This window comes from Pseudophryne corroboree, chromosome 4 (genome assembly GCF_028390025.1).
Source record: "Pseudophryne corroboree isolate aPseCor3 chromosome 4, aPseCor3.hap2, whole genome shotgun sequence".
Lineage (NCBI taxonomy): Eukaryota > Metazoa > Chordata > Amphibia > Anura > Myobatrachidae > Pseudophryne > Pseudophryne corroboree.
The window spans coordinates 793,951,032-793,964,212 of record NC_086447.1 but is presented as its reverse complement, the minus strand read 5'-3'; the positions used below and the strand labels follow the sequence as shown (position 1 = coordinate 793,964,212).

The window sequence follows — 13,181 nt, the reverse complement described above, 5'->3', positions numbered from 1 at the left end:
AGAGGCGGGCGACCAAACTAATTAAGGGCATGGAGATGCTGGAATACGAGGAAAGGCTTGCAAGGCTAGGCATGTTTACATTGGAAAAGAGGAGACTAAGAGGGGACATGATCAACATCTACAAATATATAAGGGGACAATACACAGATCTTGCGCAGGACCTGTTTTTGGTTAGATCAACACAGAGAACTCGTGGATACTCGCTCAGGTTAGAGGAGAGGAGATTCCTCACAATACGACGTAAAGGCTTTTTCACGATAAGGACGATACGTATTTGGAATTCCCTGCCTGAGGGAGTTGTAATGGCGGACTCAGTCAACACCTTTAAGAATGGATTAGATAAATGCCTAATGGATAAGGATATCCAGGGTTATGGTGCATAGTCACGCACTATAGTTATTATAAAAAAGAGGGATAAAATGTAACGCAAGACATCAGCATCAGTCAAAATTTTATACCAAATAATCCTGCATAGGAGACCACAAATAGGTTGAACTCGATGGACAAATTGTCTTTTATCAACCTTAGATACTATGTTACTATGACTTATGTTCAACTCTTCAGCAGCCTCTAAGTGGTTAACGAGAAGTCGCTCACAACAAAGACTAGGGAAGAGCGGGGGTTACGATGGCATGCTTGTACACCCACCAAAGCCCACCTATATCTAATACCACTATTCTTTTGAGAACATAGGCCCTCATTTCAAGTTGATCGCTCGCTAGCTGCTTTTAGCAGCAGTGCAAATGCTAAGCCGCCACCCTCTGGGAGTGTATCTTAGCTTAGCAGAAGTGTGAACGAAAGGATCGCAGCGCTGCTACAAAAAAAGATTGTGCAGTTTCTGAGTAGCTGCAGACCTACTCCTAGCTAGCGATCACTTCCGACTATTTAGTTCCTGTTTTGACGTCACAAACACGCCCTGCGTTCGGCCAGCCATGCCTACGTTTTCCAGCCACTCCTGCGTTTTTATCTAGCAAGCCTGCATTTTTTCACACACTCCCCGAAAAACGGTCAGTTACCACCCAGATACACCAACTTTCTCTCAATCACTCTGCGGCCAGCAGTGCGACTGAAAAGCGTCGCAAGAGCTTGTGTAAAACTACATCGGCTTTTGTGAAAGTACGACGCGCGTGCGCAGTGCGCACCATATGCATGCGCAGAATAACCGATTTTTTACCTGATCGCTGCGCTGCGAAAAGAAAGCTGCTAGCGATCAACTCGGAATGAGGGCCATATTGCAGGAAATGCTACTCACTGTAATCTGGGAGGGTTTCAGGTTCTTTTATTTCTTCAGTGCCAACAATATCTAGGGGAAAAAAATACTTAGCATGAGAAATTTGTATTCTGACACTATGCTAAACTCTCTTTAACAACATGTTACTGTGTAAAACATACTGTACATTGGTGGTCATTCTGAGTTGTTCGCTCGTTGCCGATTTTCGCTATGCTGCGATTTGCTGCTAAATGCGCATGGTACGCAGCGCGCATGCGCTTAGTTATTTAACTAAAAACTTAGCAGTTTTGCTGTTGTTCGTGCAGCGCTTTTCAGTCGCACAGCTGATCGGTGAGTGATTGACAGGAAAGGGGCGTTTCTGGGTGGTAACTGAGCGTTTTCCGGGAGTGTGCTAAAAAAACGCAGGCGTGTCAGGCTAAAACACAGGAGTGGCTGGGGAAATGGGGGAGTGGTTGGCCGAACGCAGGGCGTGTTTGTGACATCAGACCAGGAACTAAACAGACTGAACTGATCGCAATCTAGGAGTAGGTCTGGAGCTACTCAGAAACTCCAGGAAATTATTTAGTAGCAGTTCTGCTAATCTTTCGTTCACTATTCTGATATGCTAAGATACACTCCCAGAGGGCGGCGGCCTAGCGTTTGCAATGCTACTAAAAGCAGCTAGCGAGCGATCAACTCGGAATGAGGGCCATTGTTACGATCAAAATGCAAATGGCTCTGGATTGCTTGTATTGGCAATGCAAAATATACTGTACCATGCAAATGGAAGTACATTCAACTCAGGGTTAGAGGGGGAAGCCACAATGTCAATTGGGGATGACCCTTGTGGTTTAACCAATTAAGCGGTTCCCACCATAGTAATAAATGGAGCCTAGCATCTCCATTCATTTCTGTGGGCAAACAGTGATAGGCTGAGTGAGCCCTGTGAGAGCAAAGCCAATCAAGAAGCTGTTGCTATGGCAGCAGCTCCTGATTGGCTGCCGGGTTCCTATAGTGACATTAGTCCCGTGGAGGCCCAGCAGTCGCGTAGTAAAAGTGTATGTGTAAACATACACTTGTACTTGTCTGTTCTGGTACGGGATTTTTGCGGTTTTTTTTTTTAACCCTGTGGATACCTATATGGACCAAAGCGGACTGATCTACACTGGAAATAGGTGATATATATATATATATATATATATATATATATATATATGAGAGAGAGGATAGGGATGGATAGGAACTCTCCCTTACTGTATTTTCCCACTCCGATGCCTTCTGAATAAATTGAAACAGCAGTAGAAAAACAACAGCGGTACTCGAAGTCTTAAATTATTCAAAGTGTATTAAACCACATCTCAATTCGCAACGTTTCGGGGCAGCAATACCCCTTTATCAAGGTGAATAATCTGTCTTCCAAATTCCACTGTGCAAACACTACTACTACTACTACTACTACTACTACTACTACTACTACTACTACTACTACTACTAAAGTAAGTGGAAGGAGGAAATGTTGGAAAGGGATGAGGAGCAGCTCTTTTGATAACATAGTGTAATCAATGCTACTCACTGTTCGATGGAAGTGGTTCCGCCTCCTGTCTTTTTTCTTCAGGTTCTAGAATATGTAAATATATAAAAATGGAGTATGACAAATTTGTATTTAATGCATTCAGTTTTGGTTGGGCTTCTTGGAAAAGTTAGTTTATGAAACAGTAAGGGGCCGATCTACAGTTATGACGTATCATGCGTGACTTCCCTCTCCACGTGCTCTGGAACCACATGTGTGCTAGTACGAGTGTTGCAGAGTTACACTCATTACAGTCACATTTTCACTTGTAACAGAAGGGATATAACTGGTCTGTAATCAGATGTTGTCCCATAGGCAATGCTCAGTCAGGTAGTACCCAAGGACTGCAGTCTCTGCAGAGCTGTGCAGTCATGTCATCACTCCTCTGTCAGACATATACTGTGCACCAAGGATAGGCTTGTACATGTGCGCCCTGATGATGATAACAGCAACTGTATCAAACAAAACGCACAGATAGGGACACTCCGGCCAGGGAGAGGCCAATGTACGCATCTAGTTCCATGCATGCAATGCGGGAGCAATAATGGACGACTTATGTTCAACTCTACAGCAGCCTCTAAGTGGTTAATGAGAAGTCACTCACAACAAAGATTAGGGAAGAGCGGGGGTTACGATGACAAGCTTGTACACCCACCCAAGCCCACGTATATCTAATACCACTACTCTTTTGAGAACATAGTGTAGGAAATGTTACTCACTGTATATTGGGAGGGCGTCCGGTTCTTTTATTTCTTCAGTGGCAGCCAAAGCTAGAGAAAAAATACTTAGCATGAGAAATGTGTATTCTGACACTATGCTAAACTCTCTTTAACAACATGTTACAGTATAAAACATACTGTAAATTGTTACGATCAAAAAGCATCTGACTGCATTGCTTGTATTAGCATTGCAATATATACAATACCATGCAAACGGAATTACATTCAACTCAGCATCAGCTCCTATAGTTGAGATAACATTGATTAACTTCAACTAATTAACTGATAATTTCTCTTACAAAAAGGCACAAAAAATGGTTGATTATTACCTGTCAACCCCCCCCCTAACCCCACCACACACACACTCCCCCCCCCCGCGCCCCTTGCCCCCGCCACCCTGGAGGGGCAGATTTCCGAGGAGCAGGAGCAAATCTGTTCTTCACATGTGCAGAACAGTTTTTCTTTTGTCAGCAAAGCAAAAGCCCAGCAGTTACAACCCAAGCACGGTTTCAGTTAAGTGGTTAAGCGCAGAAGGGTTGTTTTGAGACATGTGACTCAGGGGTAGAACTTCCAGAGGCAATGAAGACGTCAGCCTCTGGGTCCCCTCGCCCTAAAGGGACACCTGCATGTACAGTAGCACCTGTGTAGTCCAAGTGTGAACGCTGCTCTTTCAACTGAGCTCTGTGGGGCACCCGCTGCTGCAGCAGAATTAATCGGCTCTGTCCCAGGAGCCCTGCTAACACCTGCAATAGGGGACAAGATGGCTCCCACATATTACTGCTCAGCCTGCACTGCAGATTCTGAGAAGAATTTAATTAGGAAAAAATAACATTAAAAAATACTTTTTTTTTAAAAACATCAAGAATCTCCTTCTTATGCATTAGTTACACAGCTTAGCTTTGGGGGATTTCAGCTTTATAGTCGTCTATCATTAAGGGAGGGGTTTGTCTCACCGGACCTCCAGGACGCCAATATGTTACACGGTTCCGCCTTTACCACCGGGATTCTTTCTTACCCGAGGCTGTGCACAAATTACAGGCTCGCTTGACCGCTGGTCGTCCCCAGACTCCTTTCCCCGTACCGCTCCTGTACTGCTGTTCCTCCCGCTGCTCTATACACTGTGAGCGTGTGAATGCAGTTACGATTGTGACCAGATCGACCTGTAGCCGCCAACGCGTTTCTACCTGTCCAGGGTCTTGACCATGGGTCTTCAACCTGCGGCCCTCCAGCTGCTGTGGAACTACACATCCCAGCATGCCCTGCCTCAGTTTTAGCATACCTTAATAGCAAAACTGTGGCATGGCATGCTGGGATGTGTAGTTTCACAGCAGCTGGAGGGCCACAGGTTGAAGACCCATGGTCTTGACCATGGCCTATATTTTTACTTTTTCCTAATTAAATTCTTCACGTGTTTTAAATTTGCTGGACTGCTATACTGTACATATTTTCCATAGAAGAGACACAAGGAAGCTTTCATATTTGAGACTTTGTTTCACTACGGGACTGTATTGGATACTTTTTACAAAATATACAAGGAAGCATTGACACATGTTTTGATCAAATAGAATTTCTGGTATAGAGAAAGCATAAGGAAGCTTTGTTATTTTATTATCCTTGGTATACCATATAAAGATTTTTTGGAAGGAGAATGTGGGAGAGTTGAAAGTGTCTGACAGATTTGGATTTTCATTGTTTTCCACAACCTATTGTTTTTCCATAACCGGTTGACTTTTTTGAGACAAAAGCTGAAATAAGAACAGCGCTGTAAAGTTTTTTAGGAGTCTCTTACTTTTTATGCTGGGACTTGTAGTTTCACAACAGCTGGAGAGCCACAGGTTGGCCAGGCCTGCTCTAACATGTGCAAAGGACCCAAAAATGATGTATTTTCACTTACTGTATGTCCGAGTCTCCATACACTGGAATTGCTTAAACAAGTCCTTCCTAAATTTAAGTACATTAATAGTCCATTGCATCCCCCCCCCAATCTCTCTCTCGGGTTTTAAGTATAGATGTGATCAAAATGCATATGACTGCATTGCTTGTACTTGTGTGTGCATAATATTGTCACATACGCAGTGCGAATTCATACATAATATGCCCTTCAAAGGAACATACGTCCGACTCTGAACTACACCCTAAATTTGGGAAAATATTGGTGGTAAATTTACATGTGGTTAGAGTAGTGTTACATGCAGCAATAGTATCGATTATCGGTACTTTATGCCTCTGCAGGACCTGTTCTGACCATTTGCGAATGGGTACTACGTTGACGGCCGCAGATCACAATCAGACTGTCAGCGATTGACAGTATGATGTCATTTGGAGGTGGTGATGGCCTCTGTTTCTCCAAATGGAGGCATGTCACCGCCGTTGCAGGGGAGGGACGGGGCCAGATTTCCTTGCCTCTAGGTAGCAGCTTAAGCGGCAGGCTTGTACGACCCCATAATGACGCATCCTGCTGCATTACTATATCAGTGCTATCACTGCTGCCTCTATGTAAGCAGCAGTGATAGCAAATCCAACCACTTGTTGATAGCAACCAATTATGGGGGTGATTGAGAGCTGATCAAAGATGTGCTAAAAATAGCACATCTACTATCACAATCTCTGCCATGCAGGGGGACGAGCAGAGCATGACTAGTCTGCCCCGCATGTTAAGCCCCCCCCCCCCCCCGCAGAGGTGCGAAAGCATTGCACAGCGGCGATGCTGTCATACCTAGCGAGTATTTCCCTGCCTACGCAGCCTAGCTGTGGTGGCAGGTGGCTGCCTGCCATGTTTTGGGTTGCAGCGGCTGCATGTGATGTCATGCAGCCACCGAAGCCCACCCTAGCAACAGTCATGACATGCCTGCGTTGTCTAGACCGTGCCCCCCAACGCAGTTTGAATGCCGCCGGCACGCCGCATCCCACCCCGCAACCGCCTCTGCCTATGCGGCCGCTGCGTGTGTCCACAAGACAATGGGCTTCATGCTGCCGTTGCAGCGATCAGGTCTGCATCGGGTCCTGAATTTGCCACCTTGTTAGTACATGAAACACTAAAGGACTGATGCCTGTCTTCGCAGTTGGCTGCATTTATGCAATACTGCTGCTACTGTATATACCCACTTGTGATAGGTGCAGTAATCAATATCAGCAATATCAATATCCTGGTGAAAGTGATCTGCCTCAAATCATATGGTTGTGGGTATGTTCACCTCTGAACACTGTAGTCCACAAATCCACCCTGTGTTGTATCTGTAATGGATGCAGGGCTAGCGGAGCACACGGTCCCCTAGGTCCAGGGGAGAGTCACCCCAGTGATGTGTGGTGGGGTGAGACAGAGCCTTTCCTGTCATATTAACATTTACACCAGAGTTCCGACTGTAGAAAGTATATGAAAAATATCAAGAATATGTTAGAAATATCTTCTTAGTTTGTATTACTCTAATCATTTTTATAGTCAAAACTCTGGAGTAAAAAGTCTATGACAGGTGAGGCAATGCCCCCCGCCTATCTTTTCTGCACATCTTTGATCAAAACTCACCAAATTTCCAGGAGTTTATACTGCTGCACCTTTGCATAATGCCCACATGAATACTTTGGCTCATATATTGTGTGTAAATCTGGCTCTGGTACTAGCCAGTTCCTCCTGAGCCCTTTAGCTGGCTCATACAGAACACCCTGCACTCATATAATTATACTTACCTCTCCGGAGTCCTGCATAAGCCAGTGTTGCAGACAGAAATCATTAGGAAAATGGTGCAGTGGAGAAGTCTCCAGGAACACATTGCGGGAGCCATGTTCCCGGATAACCGTGCATGTACAGTAGACTCTGACACAAAGCCCTAAGTTACATGCAGAGGCCAAGATGCTGCCTAATTTCAGCTGCTAGTAGAAATGAACTGAAATGTGCAATGCTCTGAATCTGCTTGAAGGCATGCACTGTGCGAAAAAGAGCAAGATCTCGCCACAAAAAGGCTTCGGAATATGGCCTCAAGTGGTTACGGAGAATTTACTTGCAACAAATATTAGGGGTGAACAAGGGGTTACAATAACATGCCTGTGCCCTCACCCAAGCCAATTAATACTGTGGGGCCCATTTCTGAACGCGTTTTAGCTATTTACTAACACAATGCATATGATAAATGGTGCTCCAGATAATCAGCTCCCAGTTGTCATGTGTTTGAACAATGACAGTTGGGAGCTGACTGGCCAGAGCACCATTTATCATACACAACCATTTTAAATAGCTAAAACTAGTTGATAAATTGGCCCCTATATCTTTTATTTCTACTCTATTGAGAATACATAGTAGAAAATGCTACTCACTGTGCAATGGGAGTGATTCGGGTTCTTCTATCTCTTTTTAAGTGCCAAGACATGAAAAGAAAAATAATAATGGGATTGAGATTTTTGTGTTTTGATATCATGTAAGGTTTTCCAATATATCTGATGGAATTTAAGACATCATATAAGAAGTACAGGGGTTTTATTTGTTCTAAAAATATTGATTGATTTTAAATCTATGAGTAAACATATTAATGTAATAATGCTTACATTGAATATAGTAATGTGCTTTATAATGTCCAGTACACTAATACAAATCTTCTACAGTACTAGTCCAGCCCGTGCACCCCATATCGTTTCTGGCTCTTACTTTTTTGGGGGGGTCAAACGGAGTTAAACAGCTGCGGCCGCTGTCGCCATAGTGCTGCTACTGTAGAGGGCAGCGGAGAGCCGTGGGCTGTCACGCCGGGGAGCGGAGGAGTGCGGCGGCAGTGAGCTGCGCAGAGGCCCCTTTTATATGTGACTGCATCACACTGACTCATATGCCGCCGCCCAGCCGCCAATCCCAGGTCCGCGCTGCCAGTTCTCTAGATTAGATTCAGCAGCTGAGACTGAGCTGCTGTCAGTCAGTGTGCGGAGACAGTCCGGGCGGAGGGAGAGCTGGGGCCACAGTGCCCTCTCCTCCCAGCGCCTCCGCCTGTGTGTCGCTCCGGCCCGGCTTCCCCTCTCTGCTGGTGCTGTCGTTGCTGCCGGGATCTGATATCACGATCTGGTGCCCGTGCCCCGCGTAATACCCAAGGACTGGTAGCAGTGCAGCTCTGCGCCAAGGTAAATATATTGTAATATATTACTCACTGTGTCTCTCTCTGTCACATTCTCTGTCACCTCTACCTGCTGTCACCCGATGCCTTTCACCCTCTGCCTGTCACCTGCTGTTTGTCATTCTCTCCCTGTCACCCACTGCCTGTCACTCTCTGCCTGTCACTCTCTCCCTGTCACCCACTGCCCATCACCCACTGCCTGTCACTCTCTCCATCACCTGCTGCCTGCCACTCTCCTTGTCACCTGCTGCCTGTCACTCCTGGTCACCCGCTGCCTGTCATTCTCTCCCTGTTACCAGTTGCCAGTCACCCACTACCAATCACCCTCTCCCTGTCACCCACTACCAATCACCCTCTCCCTGTTACCCGCTGCCTGTCACTATCTCCCTGTCACCAGTTGTCAGTCAACCACTACAAATCACCCTCTCCCTGTCACCCACTACCAATCACCCTCTCCCTGTTACCCGCTGCCTGTCACTATCTCCCTGTCACCAGTTGTCAGTCATCCACTACCAATCACCCTCTCCCTGTCACCCACTGCCTGTCACTCTTTCCCTAGCACCCGCTGCCTGTCACTCTCACATTCACCTGCTGCCAGTCACTCTCTCCCTGTGACCCAGTACCAATCACCCTCTTCCTGTCACCCGCTGCCTGTCACTCTCTCCCTGTCACCCGCTGCCAATCACTCTCTCTGTCACTCGCTGCCTGTTGCTCTCTCCTTGTCACCTAGTGCCAGTCACCCACTGCCAGTCACTCTCTCCATGTCACCCACTGCCTGTCACTCTCTCACTATCACCCGCTGCCAGTCACTCTTTCCCTGTCACCCGCTGCCTGTCACACTCTCACTGTTACCTGTTGCCAGACACGCTCTCACTGTCACCCGCTGCCTGTCACTCCCTGGCACCCGTTGCCTGTCACTATCTCCCTGCCACCCACTACCACTGTCACCTGCTGCCAGTCACCCTTTCTCTGTCACCTGCTGCCAGTCACACACTCCCTGTCAACCGCTGCCTGTCACTCTCCCTGTCACCCGCTGCCTGTCACTCTCCCTGTCACCATCAGCCTGTCACTCTCTCCGTCACCAGCAGCCTGTCACTCTCTCCATGTCACCTACTGCCAGTCACTCTCTCCATGTCACCTACTGCCAGTCACTCTTTCCATGTCACCCGCTGCCTGTCACTCCTTCCATGTCACCCGCTGCCTGTCACTCCTTCCATGTCAGCCGCTGCCTGTCACTCTTTCCATGTCATCCGCTGCCAGTCACTCTCTCCATGTCACCCGCTTCCTGTCACTCTTTCCATGTCACCCGCTGCCTGTCACTCTTTCCATGTCACCTGCTGCCTGTCACTCTCTCCCTGTCATCTGCTGCCAGTCACACTCTCCATATCACCCGCTGCCAGTCACTCTCTCCATATCACCCGCTGCCTGCCACTCTTTCCATGTCACCCGCTGCCTGTCACTCTCTCTCCATCACCCTCTCCCTGTCACCCGCTGCCTCTCTCTGTCACATTTGCCGTCATCCATTGCCTTTCACCCTCTCCTTGGTGTTACCCACTGCCTCTCTCCATCCGTCACATTCTCCATCACCCAATGCCTGTCACTCTCTCCCTGTCCTGTGAAGCCACCCCCTTGTAGCAGGGCTACACCCCTTCTCTGGAAGCACACACGCCTTTTGTGAAAATGCACCTACTACCTACCACTGCTGCCCACCCCCCTTCCTCTATCACAGTGATGATGATGATGACAGCCACAAGCACTTGCTAAACGCTTCTGATTGGCTGATTGCTGCATTTCTTGTGCATATAATATCATACAGCACTGACATATTTCAGCTTTTTTACCCAGACATTAGATTTATACTGTACCTGTTGTATTCAAGCGTTGTTGTTTTTTTGTGTAATTCAGGGGTGGGGAACCTTTTTTCTACCGAGGGCCATTTGGATATTTATAAAATCCTTCGGGGGCCATACAAAAATTCTCAACTTAAAAAATTACCCTGCCCCCCAGCAGGTCTGCCCCATAGAAATACTGTGTGTGCGCGGCGGAGGCGCGCGTGCCAAAAAAATGGGTGTGGCCAGTTAAAATGGGACGTGATACAGATATGCCCCCAATAGTGCCAAGTATACAAATGCCCCCACAGTGCCAAATATACAAATGCCCCTCACAGTGCCAGGTGTACAAATGCCCCTCACACTGCCAGGTATACAGATGTCCCCACAGTGCCAGGTATACAGATGCCCCCACAGTGCCAGGTATATAGATGCCCCCACAGTGCCAGGTATACAGATGCCCCTCACAGTGCCAAGTATACAAATGCCCCTCACAGTGCCAGGTGTACAAATGCCCCTCACAGTGCCAGGTATACAGATGTCCCCACAGTGCCAGGTATACAGATGCCCCCACAGTGCCAGGTATACAGATGCCCCCCCACAGTGCCAGGTATACAGATGTCCCCACAGTGCCAGGTATACAGATGCCCCCACAGTGCCAGGTATACAAATGCCCCACACAGTGCCAGGTATACAAATGCCCCTCACAGTGCCAGGTATACAAATGCCCCTCACAGTGCCAGGTATACAGATGCCCCTCACAGTGCCAGGTATACAGATGTCCCCACAGTGCCAGGTATACAGATGCCCCTCACAGTGCCAGGTATACAGATGCCCCCACAGTGCCAGGTACACAAATGCCCCCACAGTGCCAGGTACACAGATGCCCCCACAGTGCCAGGTATACAGATGCTCCCACAGTGCCAGGTATACAAATGCCCCTCACAGTGCCAGGTATACAGATGCCCCCACAGTGCCAGTTATACAGATGCCCCCACAGTGCCAGGTATACAGATGCCCCCCACAGTGCCAGGTATACAGATGCCCCCACAGTGCCAGGTATACAGATGCCCCCACAGTGCCAGGTATACAGATGCCCCCCACAGTGCCAGGTATACAAATGTCCCCCACAGTGCCAGGTATACAGATGCCCCCACAGTGCCCCCCCCCCCCCTTCCGTGCTACTTACCGCTCCTTTCGGCGGGACACGGAGGAGAGCGCGGCTATGTTGGGCGGCGGCGTGTAGGACTTGAAACCAGCCGCCGGTTCGAGAGCCAATCAGAGCTCGCGGACCGGCAGCCGCGGCTCCTGATTGGCTGCCGGTCCGCGAGCTCTGATTGGCTCACGAACCGGCGGCTGGTTTCAAGTTCTACACGCCGCCGCCGCGCTCTCCTCCCTATCCTGACACTGACAGCTGAGACACACTGCCGCCGGACTGAGCGGCGGCGTGTCTCACTGTGAGAAGCGGGTGGGCCTGAGCAAACGGCTTTGCGGGCCTTATACGGCCCGCAGGCCGGAGGTTCCCCACCCCTGGTGTAATTGAAATCTCATAGCAAATGTTCTAAAAAAAATGGTGTAAGTGATCCTGATGTATGCCGGGCATAAACCTGACACATACGCTTCTGGTGCAGACCTGCCAGCTTCTAATGATTTGTGCAACTTTGCATATGCTTCCAATTATGGCTTTTTACTGAATGCACTTTACTATCCACAAAAATCTATACAGATGCACTCAAACATCGGTCATTTCTTTAGGGCCCGTACACACTAGGCGATGTGCTCCGTGAGCAACATTGCTAGTGTGTCCCACTCCTGGCCCGGGTCGCCCAACGTGATATCGCACAGTGACGTCATGCACCACATTACACATTGATGTTTCCAGGTCTATTTTACATTATAATAATACCAAGCACGAAATGCCGCTGTAAAAAGATGATGTTGTGAGGGTCGTGAAGTAAGCGCAAACCATATGATTGAGCTACAGCATATTGCCTGTCAGTGTTAAAAAATATATTTTTTAAATTAATAAATTAATCAAAAAGCACCTTCTGCAACAGGCTGTGCTGTACAGTGGTGCCCAGCCGAGGACCCAGGAAAGAGTTGCCCTGTGGAAGAGCCAGACAAGTTCACCCAACATCAATATTGTATGTATCTCTGAATCAAGCCCTCTCTCATCTGAACGTTTGGGGTGAGCACCCCTCTAGTACCCTTAGAGACCTATTATCATAGGGGACCTGATGACCCACAATAATTAAGTATCCAACTTGCCACAACTTGTTACAGAAGTAGCAGTGATACCAGGCTGTGCTGGACGTGTGGCCAGGGTCGTTGAGAGATTGCCTGGGGCCCAGTAAAGCAGTAGGCGTGTGACCTTACTGTGGAATTGTGACCATTCCCACTTTAAAAAAAAAATACATGAAAAAGTACTGTTTCTGGGCTGCAAGGCATTGCCGACCTGTACACAGGGACGCCATGAGTCCCTTAGCCAGGTATAGATCCGGTAGAGGGTTGTGTGATCAGTGCAATCGCTAAACCTCCCTGAAGGCATAGGAGACAGCTGCACTCAGCTGCACTGGACCCAGGGCTGGGAAGAGAGGCAGGTGGAACTGCCTGACAGGAAAGAATGGAAGCTGATGGGGAGCGGGCCCCACCAACAAGCCCGGGCCCGGTAATTAGTACCCGCTACTCTCCCTTTAGGGGCCACTGCATGTGGCTTTGGAGAAGAAAACACTGGGGAGCTGCAATGTAGTGAACAGCCTTTCTGTG

The 13,181-nt window shown here is 48.1% G+C and overlaps 1 protein-coding gene and 1 long non-coding RNA gene across 10 annotated transcripts in view; one reads left to right on the top strand and one right to left on the bottom strand.

Annotated features, from left to right (window-relative positions):
- The window catches only part of LOC134910385 (speriolin-like protein), a 107,236-nt gene that overhangs the window by 58,967 nt on the left and 35,088 nt on the right, over positions 1 to 13,181 (bottom strand). For 6 of the 8 annotated variants that reach the window (XM_063918344.1, XM_063918347.1, XM_063918350.1 and 3 more), the window contains exons 2-5: positions 7,808 to 7,840; positions 3,500 to 3,550; positions 2,784 to 2,828; positions 1,253 to 1,303 (exon numbers count right to left, since the gene is read on the bottom strand). In XM_063918344.1, the coding sequence (XP_063774414.1) occupies positions 1,253 to 1,303; positions 2,784 to 2,828; positions 3,500 to 3,550; positions 7,808 to 7,840 (180 nt within the window). The remainder of the gene's footprint in view (positions 1 to 1,252; positions 1,304 to 2,783; positions 2,829 to 3,499; positions 3,551 to 7,807; positions 7,841 to 13,181) is intronic. The other 2 variants (XM_063918349.1, XM_063918345.1) reach the window with 2 other exon arrangements.
- LOC134910386 (uncharacterized) overlaps positions 8,124 to 13,181 on the top strand; it is a 176,590-nt gene continuing 171,532 nt past the window's right edge. For both annotated transcript variants that reach the window (XR_010176182.1, XR_010176181.1), the window contains exon 1: positions 8,124 to 8,593. This is a non-coding gene — a long non-coding RNA (uncharacterized LOC134910386). The remainder of the gene's footprint in view (positions 8,594 to 13,181) is intronic.